At 43.6% G+C, this 13440-nt stretch overlaps 1 protein-coding gene across 1 annotated transcript; it reads right to left on the bottom strand.

Moving 5' to 3' along the window:
* Positions 1-2892: 2892 nt before the first annotated feature.
* Positions 2893-11913, bottom strand: mylk4b (myosin light chain kinase family, member 4b). Its single transcript, XM_076088485.1, has 13 exons — positions 11166-11913; positions 9773-9854; positions 8963-9377; positions 8634-8863; positions 7791-7896; positions 6966-7059; positions 6090-6199; positions 5845-5986; positions 5440-5510; positions 5200-5328; positions 4881-5112; positions 4465-4513; positions 2893-4344 (listed from the first exon to the last, which is right to left on the bottom strand). The coding sequence occupies exons 1-13, from the start codon at positions 11688-11690 to the stop codon at positions 4334-4336; spliced, it is 2196 nt and encodes a 731-aa protein (XP_075944600.1). The 5' UTR covers positions 11691-11913; the 3' UTR covers positions 2893-4333.
* Positions 11914-13440: the final 1527 nt, after the last annotated feature.

Here is a 13440-nt window from a genome sequence, read left to right as displayed (position 1 = left end):
ACTGTCTTTTACGTACACACTAGCTAGCCTAGCTTGTGCAGCTATAACATCAGCTAACAGCAACGTTCATGCAAATATGCTAAACTGGCTGAAATCGGGGAAACTGTCAGGTGGGACATCTGAAGCTATCAGTCATAAAAGAGGAGAGGGATAGAGAGAGAGAGAGAGAGAGAGAGAGAGAGGAATCGGAGGCGAGAGGAACGGAGAGGTGCGTTGGGGAGAGACCGGGAGAAGAAATCGAGCCGGAGTCAGAGAAAGATGAGGGGAAATATGATGAAAGGTATCTGGGTCTGGGCTTCACCTGGATCGGCAAGATTGCCCAAAGCCACAGTGCGTGGTGTGCAGTGAGGTTCTGGCTAACAGCTGTCTGAAGCCCTCTTATTTACGTCGCCACCTGAACACCAAGCATGCCAGTGCAAGTCAGAAGCCCCTTACATTTTTTATATCGAAATTGGAGGAGTTACAAAACAGCCAAAAACAACTGCAGTCTCATTCATGTGTTGGGTCTATAAAAAACGCACTGCGGGCTTCATATCTGGTCCGTTACAGAATAGCAAGAAAGGGGCTACCGCACACAATCGCCGAAGACGTGTGCTCGCCAGCTGCCAAAGAGATGGTGGAATGTATGAGTGGAGAGAGTAACTTTATTGTAATTCGATTCAGATGAATGTAACCGCTATGTATGGTTAATTGTAAATTAAATGTGATGCAATCTGCCTCTGAGCCTGTGCGCGAGTCCTCGCCATCCTTATTGCTCTTTCAAAGTGACGCCTTGTGTAACTGAAATGTATTGAAACTTTGTTGCAGTGTTTCAGGGCGTTTTCACACCCGTAGTTCGTTTGCTTTGTTCTGATTCAGGGATTAATATGATACAATGTTGCAGTTGCCCCTTTGTTCGGTTTGTGTTCACACTGCCACATTTAACAGCGGACTAAATCTTGTAAACAAACGCCACGCGCGAGCAAACTGTTCTCTCATTGGTCCGATTGTTATGCGGCTATAAATAGGCTCTGTTGATTTTTTTTTTTTTTTAAGGTGTGGGGGATTGGGGGTGCGTGAACCCGGTTGGGATGTAGAAGGGGGTGCGTGGCCTAAAAAGTTTGGGAACCGCTGCTTTAGAGGAATCATTTGACGTTAGGGGAAATACTTTTATTTGCTTTCTTAATGTGGGTTAAATGAGAGCAATAATACCACTTCCAGTCTTTAGGCTAAGATAAGGTAATTGATTCCCATGTTAACAAATGAGAGTAGCATCGATCTCCTCATCTGACTTCCGGCAACAAAGCAAAAAAAATTTAACTATTGCTTTAAGATTCAAGAGATTCAAACTATTTTTTTCCAATCCACACAGAAGCCCATGCAGACAACGCCCCGGGCCAATGAAATCCTGGATGTAGAAGCAACAGTGACAGGAGGGCAAACAGGCCCACCGACGTCACTGCTGCACAAACAGAAGCAGGATGAAGCTGATCTTGCCTCAGATTGCAGCTCCCCAGCCAAGAAGCTCCACGTTTACCTCAACAAGGAGCTGATAGCTGACAGTGTCAACAGTAAACTCACAACACACACACACACACACACACACTTGGGATCGTTTTGTGTTAAATCAAATAAGGTCTTTCTTCCTCTTCGCTCAATGAGATTTGCCATGAGAGGTATTTGATGGGAATTGAGTTATTTATTGGGTCTTGAATGGTGTATTGGAGAACAATCAAACATTTGCCTTTTTTATTTTAGAACTACTCCTGAACACAGAGGAGGAGGTTGTCCCAGATAAGAGGAGGAGGAGGAGGTTGTCCCAGATAAGAGGAGGGCCGATGAAGAGGAGGCCTCCCCACATAAGAAACAGTGGACCGATGAGGTTAAGTTCCCACCAGACAAAAAGATGTCTGGGTGGAGGAGAGGCGTACACTTACCCAAAGGACACACCGATCTAGTCAGAGACAGTTACTGACAAAATGTTTTCCTGTTTTTTAATGCTTTGTAACTGATTGATTTCAAAATATTAAAAATGTTGAGAAAATGTCCATACAACAATAGTTGAATATGAAGTTATTTGCCACAGTTTTACTCTGCCATTTTGATTAACTTCTTTTAATAATTAGCTTGAGGTTTTTAGAAAACTTGCTTTGTACTATAAGAAAGTTCTCCAAAATAATCTTTCTGATTATTTTCTGATCTGAGCCGTTATCGTAACTGTCAAAAACGACCAACTAATTAACTAACTAATTAACTAAGTAAATGGTTAACAATTGTCAGTTATAAAAAATATTCACATGCCAGTTTTCTGATACGACACAACTGTGGCTTAGGTTTGGTTGAGTTTAAACAAATAAAAATATTAGGGAACAACACAAGCAATGCTGACTGTTGGCAGGGCACTGGATGATCCTTGACAGGTAAATGTTAAACATTTTAGACATTTGAACAAACAACTCATACTGTTGGTTTTTATGTTGGGAACAGTCTCTGTAAAGCCTCTGAGTTTCAGCCATGTGACCTGGGGACGCTGAATGTAAAATAAAGTGTAGAAGACAGTGATGTGCTGTGTTTACTGTATGTCTCATAATACTCATGTATCATGTCGGACATACGTGTAGTATATTATGCATGTGAACACGCACACACACACACACACACACACAGCAGAATGAGAAATAAATAAAAGAGGTTTGAAGTGACGGTGAAACCTCCAGAAGTCGATTCAAACTAAAGATCTCATGATGAGTCGAGTCACGTCATTACATGTAAATAAATAATGTCTTCCTTTACAACTGTCAGATTAAAAAAAGGACACATGCTTTAGTATTTTCACATTACGCTTTCATTTAATGCCAATTTTTTAACTTTCAGCATTATTCTGGAAGCAACGTACTCATTCAGGAAGTCGTGTTTATTCCCTACTGAGTACAACTTTCATGCAAATGGTGACACAATTTTGAAATTCAAGTTTTAGTTCCAAAGATATAGACTGTAAGAAACACTGCATATGCTTTTTAGTGTGCTCTATTTATTTGCTTGTTCATATTCTACATTGAATTATGTCATCATTACACAAGAAAACTTGGAAAAAAGGTATCATGAATTCAAATAAACAAGTATTCAAGATCACAAAGCTGTTCCATTTCTAATCGGAGCAGCCAACAACGGAGTGATAAACATTCATCCAACTTCCCGTCTCTTAGAGAGAACGGGATAGTGAATCAGTCGGCGCTGATATCATCTCCGCTCTGTCGCTGCAGATCCTGTTTGTCTCCCCTGAAAGAAATCCCATCTTGAATATAAAAGCTTTGCACTTCAAGTACAGTCTGGTGTTGAAGCAGTAAATAAAATGAACATAAGAATCCACTTCAGTCGTAATCGGGAGTCATTCATAGGTAGTGTTCTGTTGTTCGTTAAGCCTTCATGGAAGGTGAGGGGGCTACTGCAAACTGCCGAAGCGAAGGCGAGCTAGTGGCATGAACGCATACGGAAGGCAATCCGGTCTGCAGTGAAAATGTACCAGAAACGTGGGATGAATATGGCTCGAAACAGGAAGTATTCAGTCATTGAGAGATCCTCACTTTTCAGGGGAATGAGAGTATGAGGGGTTGTGTTACACACTGTACAAAATACATGAATGTGCTGTGACTTCAACTGCAACCAAGTTCTAAATGTTGTCGTTTTTTAAAACTCTGTGCTCAAGAAAGAATAACATTTTATAAGACTTAAAATAATAATTAAAAGAAAAATTGAAATTAAATTAAAAGAAAGAAAATATTCACAAAAATATATTAATTGAATAATAGCTTTCGCTCTCTATATTTTGCTCAATGTTTGCTAAATCTTGTAGAAATAGGACAAAAAGTGCAAAGCATGCAACAAACCAGGACAACATGACAAACTGCTCACTATCAGGGGGAGAATAACAGTGTCTGTGTGATGCTAAACTGCTGATTTTCAGTTTTGCCTTTTCACTACATGTGGAAGTTGTGGAAGTGGCAAATAACTCAGGTCTTTAGTCGCTAATATTTTGGATTCACCGCTGCGATACAGGTCGTTCTAAACACCGCCGTAGAGCGAGCGAGTCCACGCTGGTTCAGGAGGAAGGTTTGTCCTCTGCGGTAAGCACGCTAGTAAGCATGCTAGCAGATGATTCGTGACTCGACGGCAGCCTTTGAAAAGTCAGTTTTTCTCCTGCGGGCCTCTCACTATTCAGGTCAGAACTACAAGCTGCGAAGCTAAGCTAACACGAGGATGCGAGAGTAGTTATCCTGTAGCCATACAGGTACAGCAGCATTGGTCCAGTGTTGAGCTCCAGGGCCCTACATTGTCAAAAGGCATGCTGAGGGCCTCACAGTGTTTCTAAAAAGGGAAAGAAGAAAAGGCAGATATCAGGTTTTAAGTTCGTAAGTAGCCGGATGGGGAAGAAACAATGCTTTAGATTCAGAAATGAATCACTAACTAGCAGGAAACATGTCTTACCTGTCTGGCTCTCTGGAGAAGGAGCATGCGTGGAGTGGCACTTGTTTTTCTAAAATGAGAGAGGATCCGCTGAATTAGTGCATTAGAGCGATGAACTGAACACGTTTGTTTCTTTGTCTATTAGTGTTTTTTTAACTTTTAATTATTTACAATTTCTGTCGCTGTGCTTTGCCACACATGTTCCCTCAGGTCAAGCCTGGTGTCTTCACTAACACAACTTATATAACTCACATAATGTTTGATGTACATATTCAAAGTTTCATGATTGCTGTAACTCAGATACAGCTTATAAAAGCTCTGTGCCACCTAAGAATCCCCCACAGAGGAGCAGCAAGAGCTCTGATTGGCCAGCTGCCTTTTGCTGTGGACAGGGAAAGATAGCAGCAGTAATCATGAGAGCCCTGTCTTTACATTACCTTCTGATTTAGTCGATAGTGCAGACTCCGGTCTGACAGCCAGGGGTGCCGAAGGGACTCTGCAGCGCTCATCCTCCAGCTCTTGCTCTTCACCAGCAGAAGGGTGATGAAGTCTTTGGCCTCGTCGGAGATGTCCGTAAACTCCTCCTCCTCAAAGTTCCACTGACACGCCAGGATGTTGTTCAATGTCTCGTTGTCATCGTCTCCCAGAAACGGAGACAAGCCACTGAGCCTGGACCAAGAGGATACAGAGTTCAGGGATGCTACTGTGAGTCTATGTATATCTATATGTATATGTGAATGAGCATCCACAACTCACAGCATGTAAGTGATCACGCCAAGGCTCCACATGTCAGTGGGGAATGAAACAAACTCATAGTTGATGACTTCAGGGGCTAAAAATTCAGGTGTTCCAAAGTTGACCCTGAGCTTCTCCCTGGGTTTGTACCTGTCAGAGGACAAGCAGAACCATAAGAGGCATATCTGGGGCTCAGAAGGTCCTGTTATGAAAGATGAGAGTTAACAACGATGTCAAATGTAAATAGATGTCATATTTTACCTCCTGGCCAGGCCAAAGTCAATGATTTTAATCTTGTTAGTAGCTCTGCTGACACAGAGAATGTTCTCAGGCTGCAAAGGAACAAGAGAGGAGGATTATGGGGGAGGAAAGAACAATGATGCATCCAAGGTGACCAAGTGGCAGTAATACAAAGTTCTGAGTGGATTTTTCTTCCACTGGTATGTAAGACCATTAAAACATCACACCAGTGCATGTTACTCTTCATAATCAAACAATAGATACATAAATGGGCATTAAAGTAGTTGCAGAATGTCCTGAAAAGCAGCCTTGATAATTAGGAACAAGAAAGCTGGTATTGGAAAACAAAATTACAGTAAAATGTGAAAAATCAGAGGGATAGTGCTGATTGTGAGAAGACGAGATTCAAAGTTGAAGTGGGTTTACCTTGAGGTCAAGATGTAGGATGTACATCTTATGCATGTACTGCAGCCCTTCACAGATCTGGCGTATAAACAGCACCGTGTCCAGCTCCGTCAGGTTGTAGTTCTCATCAATGATGCGGTCAAACAGCTCCCCTCCCTCCACACTACAGAAACTAGAGCTGGTAAGTTTGTTGTATTGACGAATGAGAATAAATACTGTGCACCCAGATGAACGCACGTGCCCCCCCCCCCCCCCTCCCGACTTACTATTCCATGACCAGGATGATGTCGTGGCGTGACTCAAAGGCGGCGTACAGCTGGATGAGGTTGGCGTGGTTCAGCTGGTTCATCACCTGGATCTCATTCCTCACCACGTCCTGAGAGACAAGCAGACAAGAGGCATGAAACAAATACGAGTCAATGAAAAACCTGCAGTGCAGTATGGGGTACGCACATAATGTGCTGGAAAACCATAGAAGAAGATCGTATGTAAAACCCTGAAATGAGCTGTATCGCCATCCTTTGCACCTCCAGTGTAAAATAGGAGTCACTGTTGTTTGGCGTTTTATTTTACTTCCCTGTTATCGCTTTTATAAAAAAGAGATGGACCTCTGGCTGCTTTCTCATCGACTCTCCTCTCTCGAGCCAGACTTGTAATGAAGTCCATTGTTGTGTGAGCTACTGTTAATATCAACTGATTTCTTGCAGCTGCTTCAAAGTAAATGCTCCACAAAAAAAATCATCTGATATTAATTTACCAGCTAAATTAGACTCGATTTCAGATTTTTTTAGCAAAAATGTAGCAGCGCATTGTTTCTAAATGTAGCACTTAGAACAGTTCATCGGAGCCATTTGAATAGCTCAGATGATAATGTAAGAGCTACAGGCCGACATCTGACCTCTCTCACGTCACTATCGGATGACTACGAGCAAGAAAGACACAATAAGGCTGAAAAAAACTGCCACATGCCCTCTGGGCTGTTGAGCTGTATCTATTTTTAAAACGTAATCCTTCTATGGTGCTTAGCAACAACGGAAGTGATCGTCCATTAGACTGTGTGGGGAAACAGGCATCCCGATGCCATTGTTAAACATACACATTCTGCTACGTATTCAGCATTCATCGGCCGATCATTACTGCACCTTCTCTTTCTGGCTCCTGGCTTTGATGATCTTGGCAGCCAACATTAAACCAGTCGAGTTCTCTATGCACTTGTGGACTTGTCCAAAACGTCCCCTGATGAAAGAAAAGCAAAGCACACATGAGTCAAGCACATACATAGATACTAGCGGCAGAGTAGAAGAAGAACCATCCTAGAAATTAGATTTGTTGTTTACAAAACACGTATTCTGTTGAAAGGATGACACAATGGACAGAAATAACAATTTAGATTTTTTAAATTTTTTGGAAAAAAGGATTTCGTAATAATTTAAAGAATTTCTCATGGTCAAATTTTAAATAATTGCTGGTTCAACAAATAACATTCTCTGTTTTATATCACAGTCAATTGGATTTTGGATTGTTAGTTGGACAAAACACCCAATTTTAACACTCTCTCTAGCAACTTGTATTCTGGGAACAATGACCGATTCGTTAAAAAAAATGATTATGAAAATAATTATGAATCATCATAATGGCTCCCTCAGTCATACAGTAATTAAGGCTATATGCTGTGCCATTATGTCAGTCATTTGAACAACGTGCTTGCGTGCAGAGGGGTAATCTCCAGCTTGAGAGGCAGGATTTAGCACTCGTCTATTACATCAGAGAGGCCCGCTATTTCACAAGAGCCCCTCTGAGGCTCAAAATCAAATGCTCTTTAGAGGGGCAATAAAAAGGTCTTTGAAAAAGCTATTAGGCGTCCCCTTACAGGCTGCGAGATCCTCTGTTATTTCATCAGAGAGGGCCGATGTGTTGAAGTGTCTCTGGCTGAAAAAAATGAAGACAAACTCTTCGGAGGTACTCACCCTCCCAGGACCTCGTCTCTGTGGATGGTGTAATAGGTGTCTATCGGATGGGGTTTGGGAGTCACGATGCGGTGGTCGAAAGGTGCTAACGGCGGAGGGCTTGACTCTGAAGAAACCGCAAAGGAAGACAGAATGAAACCAAGAATTTGCCGTTGCTGAAAAACAGAGGGTATATGAAACCGGAGGAAGAGGCCTCGGAGCCCACAAACAAAGTGGATCAAAATAGCAGCATGCTAATGTCTCATTATCTGCTCTGCCAGCTGTGCCGACTGACATGTTAGTGACGCTCGAGCAGCCGTGGTGTAATGACATCGGAGCTGTTTCAAAGTCTGGGAAACGAAAAAGTTAAATGTCACCGCTTAACAACCAAGTCGGGCCTGTGTGGAGAGCTCGCAGCACATGCATACGACACAAAATGGATTCATTTCAAACAGGTCCAGAGCCAGGATTTTGAAAATACTGAGGCCAGGAGTTATCGTTAATGCCGAAATCTGAGTTCGTGTCTGAACTGCAGGCGTATGGTTGGACTATTTCATCATTTCGAGACAGTTTTTGACTTGTCTTTGTGACTATTTATCTTGTATTTGAATGTAAGTGTTAAGAATAAACATGTGCATTGAAACAAAGAAAGCAGACACCTTTAAGCCAAGGTCTAAACTTCAAAATAAAAGTTGCTCACTAATCAACTAATCCTTATTTCGGCAAAAATAGTTACACACCTGATTCCCGACTAAATTGAAAGTTACACATGATAACAACTTCAAAAAAAAAAAAAAACATGCATTCCCTACAAAACCAAGGATATGCCCGCAGTGCTTTCCCTTAAAAAACATAATGTCTTACCAATGATGAATTCCTTCACTGCTGACTCTCCCTCCTCCCCCTCCTCGTCCACCTCTGTCTTTACATCATCAGATTTGGAAGCCCGAGGCTCGTCCCCGTCGACCACCTGCCCGTCAGCACTTTCCCCTTTACTGTCTTCCACTCTGCTCTTTTTGAGGTCGTCCTTCACCAGGTCCTCTTCTGTGACACGACGTTTGCTGCAAGTGGCCACATCGCCGACTTCCTCAGAGCTGTACGTGGAAATAACATAATATTGACACAGTTATCGTGTCCAGAGTTCTATTCTAAGACAGAAACGATAGCATAAAACTGTGATCGGCAAGAACTACCTCTCCTGTGGCAGGACAGCGGTCTGGCAGATATCTGTGATGATGCTTGGGGCCTTTTCCGATTTTGACGACTCTTCTGCCTCCCCTATATGCTTTCTCTTCCCGTCGTCCTCCACTTTTCCAGCCTCTTCTTCCGCCTTTTCCTCCTCTTCCTCTGACTCAGAGTCATCAAAGACACCCTCCTCCGCTTCCTCCTCTGTCTCCTCGGTTGCCTTCTTCCCGTCCTCTGACTGGGCGGCAAAGGTGTGTGGTCCGTCCAGGATCAGCTCCGCCGACTCCTGTCTTCTTCCCCCACTTCCCCTGTCCTCCCCCTTCTGACTGTCAGCCTCGGCCCTTCCATGGGAATGCTCAGTGTTCTGCCTGTTGAGCTTTTCCACCTGCTCCTGCAGCACAGGCTCATTCTGCGCGCAAGTGTCTGACATGGGGGAAAGAAAGCAAATAACCAAAAGCGATGTTTGGCACTCAGTATGGACGTTTTACTGCCATTACATTAAAACTTCCAAAACTGTTGTTTTCACTGTGTTTTGAAAATGGCATGGATATAATTCACTCATGGTAGGCCTATATACTAGTATGTATTTTACGCAGTAGTTAAAAATAGTTAGAAATGCCAAATGGAAAAAATCTGCTGATATAGTATTACTAAACTTCCAAATGTCAGTATCTAAATTGGCTTAAAAAATCCAGTATTGGTCGGGCTATAGTCCATATGTATTCCAGCAGATCGTCAAAGGATAAAGATGCTGTGTGCGTTTCTCTATAAACTCCGGTGATTGGAGGTTGAGTGTCATTTCCTGTTTGAGCCTATACCTGTGGAGTCGGCAGGTCTCCTCTTCTTCTGGGCCTTCGAGCCCTTCAGGCTCAGTTTGGCTTTATCCTTGTCATCCTTTGCCTGGTTGCAGAAAGAAGAAACGAAGATCAAGCATTAGACAAAACTTGAGACAGGTTTAAAAATCCGAACTCCTATATTTGCAACAAATTCGTTTTCTCTTTTTCAAAAAGTAATTTTTGAGTCTGATTTCTGTCGGGAACAGCGTAGTCATATGTATATATATGTGTGTGTGTGTTGTCATTTGCACATTAGTCAGACAGCAAGCCAAAGTGCTTGTTAGCGCTGCTACGGTTGACCCCGTAACTCAAGCATAATGTCGAGAGGAATGGATGCCTCCTCCAGGAGAAAGAGGAGAGGTCACATGCCATCTGTAGCAGACGACATGCCGCACAACACAGGAAACCGTTACATTCACTCTTTCCCACATCTGCTATACAGTGATTAAAGGACATGAAATAAGTGCAGTATCCATGCATGACACTTTACAGGATGGCAGAAAAGAGGTTCAGGTGACCCCTGCTGCGGTTTCTCTGTTATTTAATATGTCATAAATCTGTTTGCTTAGCCACATTCCTAAAACACACAGCTTCTGAATCAGCCGAATTCAAGCACGCGAGATATTCCAACTCACACGCAAACATACATGGATATCTTACAAAGACAAGGCAGTAAAAAGCTACGCAACGGCGCTTGGCACATTCTCAATATTGCTCCAAGAGATTAAGGATAACAAACATGCACAGTGTGACGCAGACTAGGTGTGGCTTCAGAACCGGCCAGGCTAGACTGAGCCTGTGCAGCCGCAGTCCAATCCACTGCTGTGCTGATAAAGACACCGTTTGGATAAGATAACCAGTCTGAACCATTTACACCTCAGAGGCAAATGACAATCACTGCACGAGGGAAAATCACTTAACATTACAGAGAATGACATGTTGAAGTACAGCAGAGCTAATAATACGATGTGTATGTAGTCACATCAGAACAATGAGGAATGACTGGCAGCTTGATACTCAAAGAAGGAATCTAAAAGCCTTGTTTACAGACTTACTTTATGTATTTTACCGGCAAAATCTTCAGGTTTTAGAGCCAGCTATATTTGTTATGTCGCTGCAAACATTGTCACATATTCCATCAAGAGGATTTGCAACCTTTCGAACAGCACTTAATGCATCTGTCGCTATGATCACAATGCAATTAGACCTCTCACCATGTTGACATGTTGGCGACACAGCACACAGTAACAGAACCACTATGAGAACATTGCGCTGCACCTTCCTCAAAGTACTCTGTGTTGGAGATGAGAACAGATGGATTTTATGGCCACTTCTTGCTGGAAAACCTCGCTTGTGACGTTGTTAAATCTCTCACCTTCTTGTTCGCCTTCTTTCCGGGCTGTTTGAACAGCAGCTCCACCAGCCTGGAGCTCTTCACTACCTCCCCAATAAAGCAGATCACCTGCTGGGTTCCCTCCACAAGCCTCTCCACCCCGTCCAGCCTGCGTCCCTGACTCTCCATCTGCTCGCTGGCCCTCTCAACGGTCCCATGCAGCTCTCTGCACGCCGCATGAACCCCGGACCCGCGTCTCCCCCCGTGGTCCTCTTCACGCATCGATGCCGGATCCCGACCTATGCCCCTGACGTCCAGGGACAGGCCATCTAGCCGGACCAAGACCGTCTGCTGCATGCTGAGCAAGCGCTCCATCTGAGAGCTGAGTGAGTCCATTCGGCTCTCCACGCAGCGCAGGGCGGCATCATGAGGGGAGCAGGGCGATGGCGAGGAGGCTTGGGACTTGTCTGATCCATTAAGTGAGAGCTTCCTTCCACCCGTCTTCTGGCCATGAAGAGGATTTGGATCATAGACTTTGGCTAAAGAGTTGACCAGGCTGGAGCTCATGACTGATTCAAAGCAGGCCTCCTCGCAAACACCGTTTCACTCACTAATCAAGTCCGTTCACTTTTCACGCGGGCTCGATGGAAGCGGCAACAAAAAACATAATACCGGACAAAGCTACTGGCAGAAGGAAAAGAAGTGGAGGGAGAACAGAGATCTCTCCCTCAACACTGCGCCACTGAGTTTTAAGAATAGCAAATGGCTGTACTCCAAATTAAAGCGCGCCCCCCCCCCCCCCCCCCCCCCCGCGGACGTCAGGGACTGTAAGTGGCCAGTGATAAGAGCTGAGGGCTCTGGTGTGCAGCTGGGGATTGATGTTGGTTAGGGGGAGATGCTGCAGAGGATCGCTATGTGACATTTGAGACACTTCAAAAGCCCTTCAGTCAGGTGTCAGAATCCCAAGAATCTGGGACTGAAATATGACGCCGTCAAAAGTAAGACAAACAAATAAAATGTACAGCCAATAAAAATCTCATGATTGAGGACCGGTGCAAAGTTTCAGCAGGTGTAGTAGTATGAGTATACAGTATATTGTGCAAAACATGGATCTTATTTTTAGATTCTATATGGGAGTTTGTGGTTTTCACATCGTTACATAACAGGAAGTGGGGTGACAGGTGCAAGCGTGTGCAAGGCCCCAAAAACGTTAATAACCGTTTGAACCTCTGTTAAAGATGAAAGCATTGTGGGTATTTCTTAACCTCCTCAAATGCCACACAGTTCTCACAACTGATTTGTTGGGGAGTCAGCAGAACATTGCATAATTGCCACAAATTCCCAAGGTCAAGACTTTCTCTTAAAAAAGAAGTTAAGTTAATTAAGATTACTTATGTCTTGTTACTAATGCTGGAAAAATGCATTCTAGTAATTCTTCTTGGGATACTATAGCATTTTTCATGCACAAATGTACGATGTATACTTGCTAACAAGTTACCAAATCACTTGAAAAAAAAAAGTCCCCTTTATTTGACAAAGAACGGTGTAGAAATGGGGGGAGAAAGAGAGATGTATGACATGTAGCAAACGTCCCAAGGCTGGAATCGAACCTGGGACGTTGCAGTACGGCATGCGCTGTGACCGCTCGGCTATCAAGGCGCCAAATGTTGTCTTTAAATACAAATAGCCTTTTTGTGGAAAGAAAAAAAGGTCGCTCAAATAATCTAAAAAAGACAGTTTTCACTTAAACATTTTTGCAAAGAGGAAAAGTTGATTTAAGGTTTATTTGAAGAAGCCTGCAACGTTCCCAATATAGTCCGTGCAACGTGAGGGACAAGACAACGGAAGACAACAGGAAACAGGTGATGCCACTGACACCTAAGAGCTGTTGATACAGAGGGGGTAGTGGGAGAGAAAACGGACTTGCACATGTGTTGTTGCTGAGAATTAACAGGGACAAACTGACACAAATGCACGTGGACACTGAAATCCATATACACGAACAGACGCAGGCCATCGGCACTTATTGAGACGTGTCTGACTGTGTGCATTGGCCTCAAGCTTTTCCACGTCTCGGTGCAGTGATATCTAGAGTGAGCAGGGCTTACATACTGGCACGCATCCGTCTAGCACAAGAAAAACCTGACCTATAGCCCGTCCCTCGCACTGTTCCCAGTACACACAGCTCGTCAGCTGTCAGGTTTAACACTCGGATCCCCGGTGCCTGTTTACCAGCTAAGGTGAGAATGAAAGAGGACACTGTGCAAGTGCAGCCAGAGTACAGTTCATAGCCCGGAAATGCACTGAGCGGACAAAG

The sequence above is a fragment of the Anarhichas minor genome, unplaced genomic scaffold (genome assembly GCF_050575085.1).
Source record: "Anarhichas minor isolate MPS153535 unplaced genomic scaffold, ASM5057508v1 ptg000010l, whole genome shotgun sequence".
NCBI classification, from domain to species: domain Eukaryota; kingdom Metazoa; phylum Chordata; class Actinopteri; order Perciformes; family Anarhichadidae; genus Anarhichas; species Anarhichas minor.
This window is presented reverse-complemented; position numbering and strand designations above follow the sequence as displayed.

Excerpts from the sequence above, each read along its gene's own strand:
- mylk4b (XM_076088485.1), bottom strand. The coding sequence starts at position 11,690 with ATGAGCTCCAGCCTGGTCAACTCTTTAGCCAAAGTCTATGATCCAAAT. Across the intron at positions 7,060-7,790 it reads AGAGACGAGGTCCTGGGAGG|GGGACGTTTTGGACAAGTCC; the intron begins GTGAGTACCTCC and ends TTCTTTCATCAG. Across the intron at positions 5,113-5,199 it reads GGCGTGATCACTTACATGCT|GCTCAGTGGCTTGTCTCCGT; the intron begins GTGAGTTGTGGA and ends CTCTTGGTCCAG.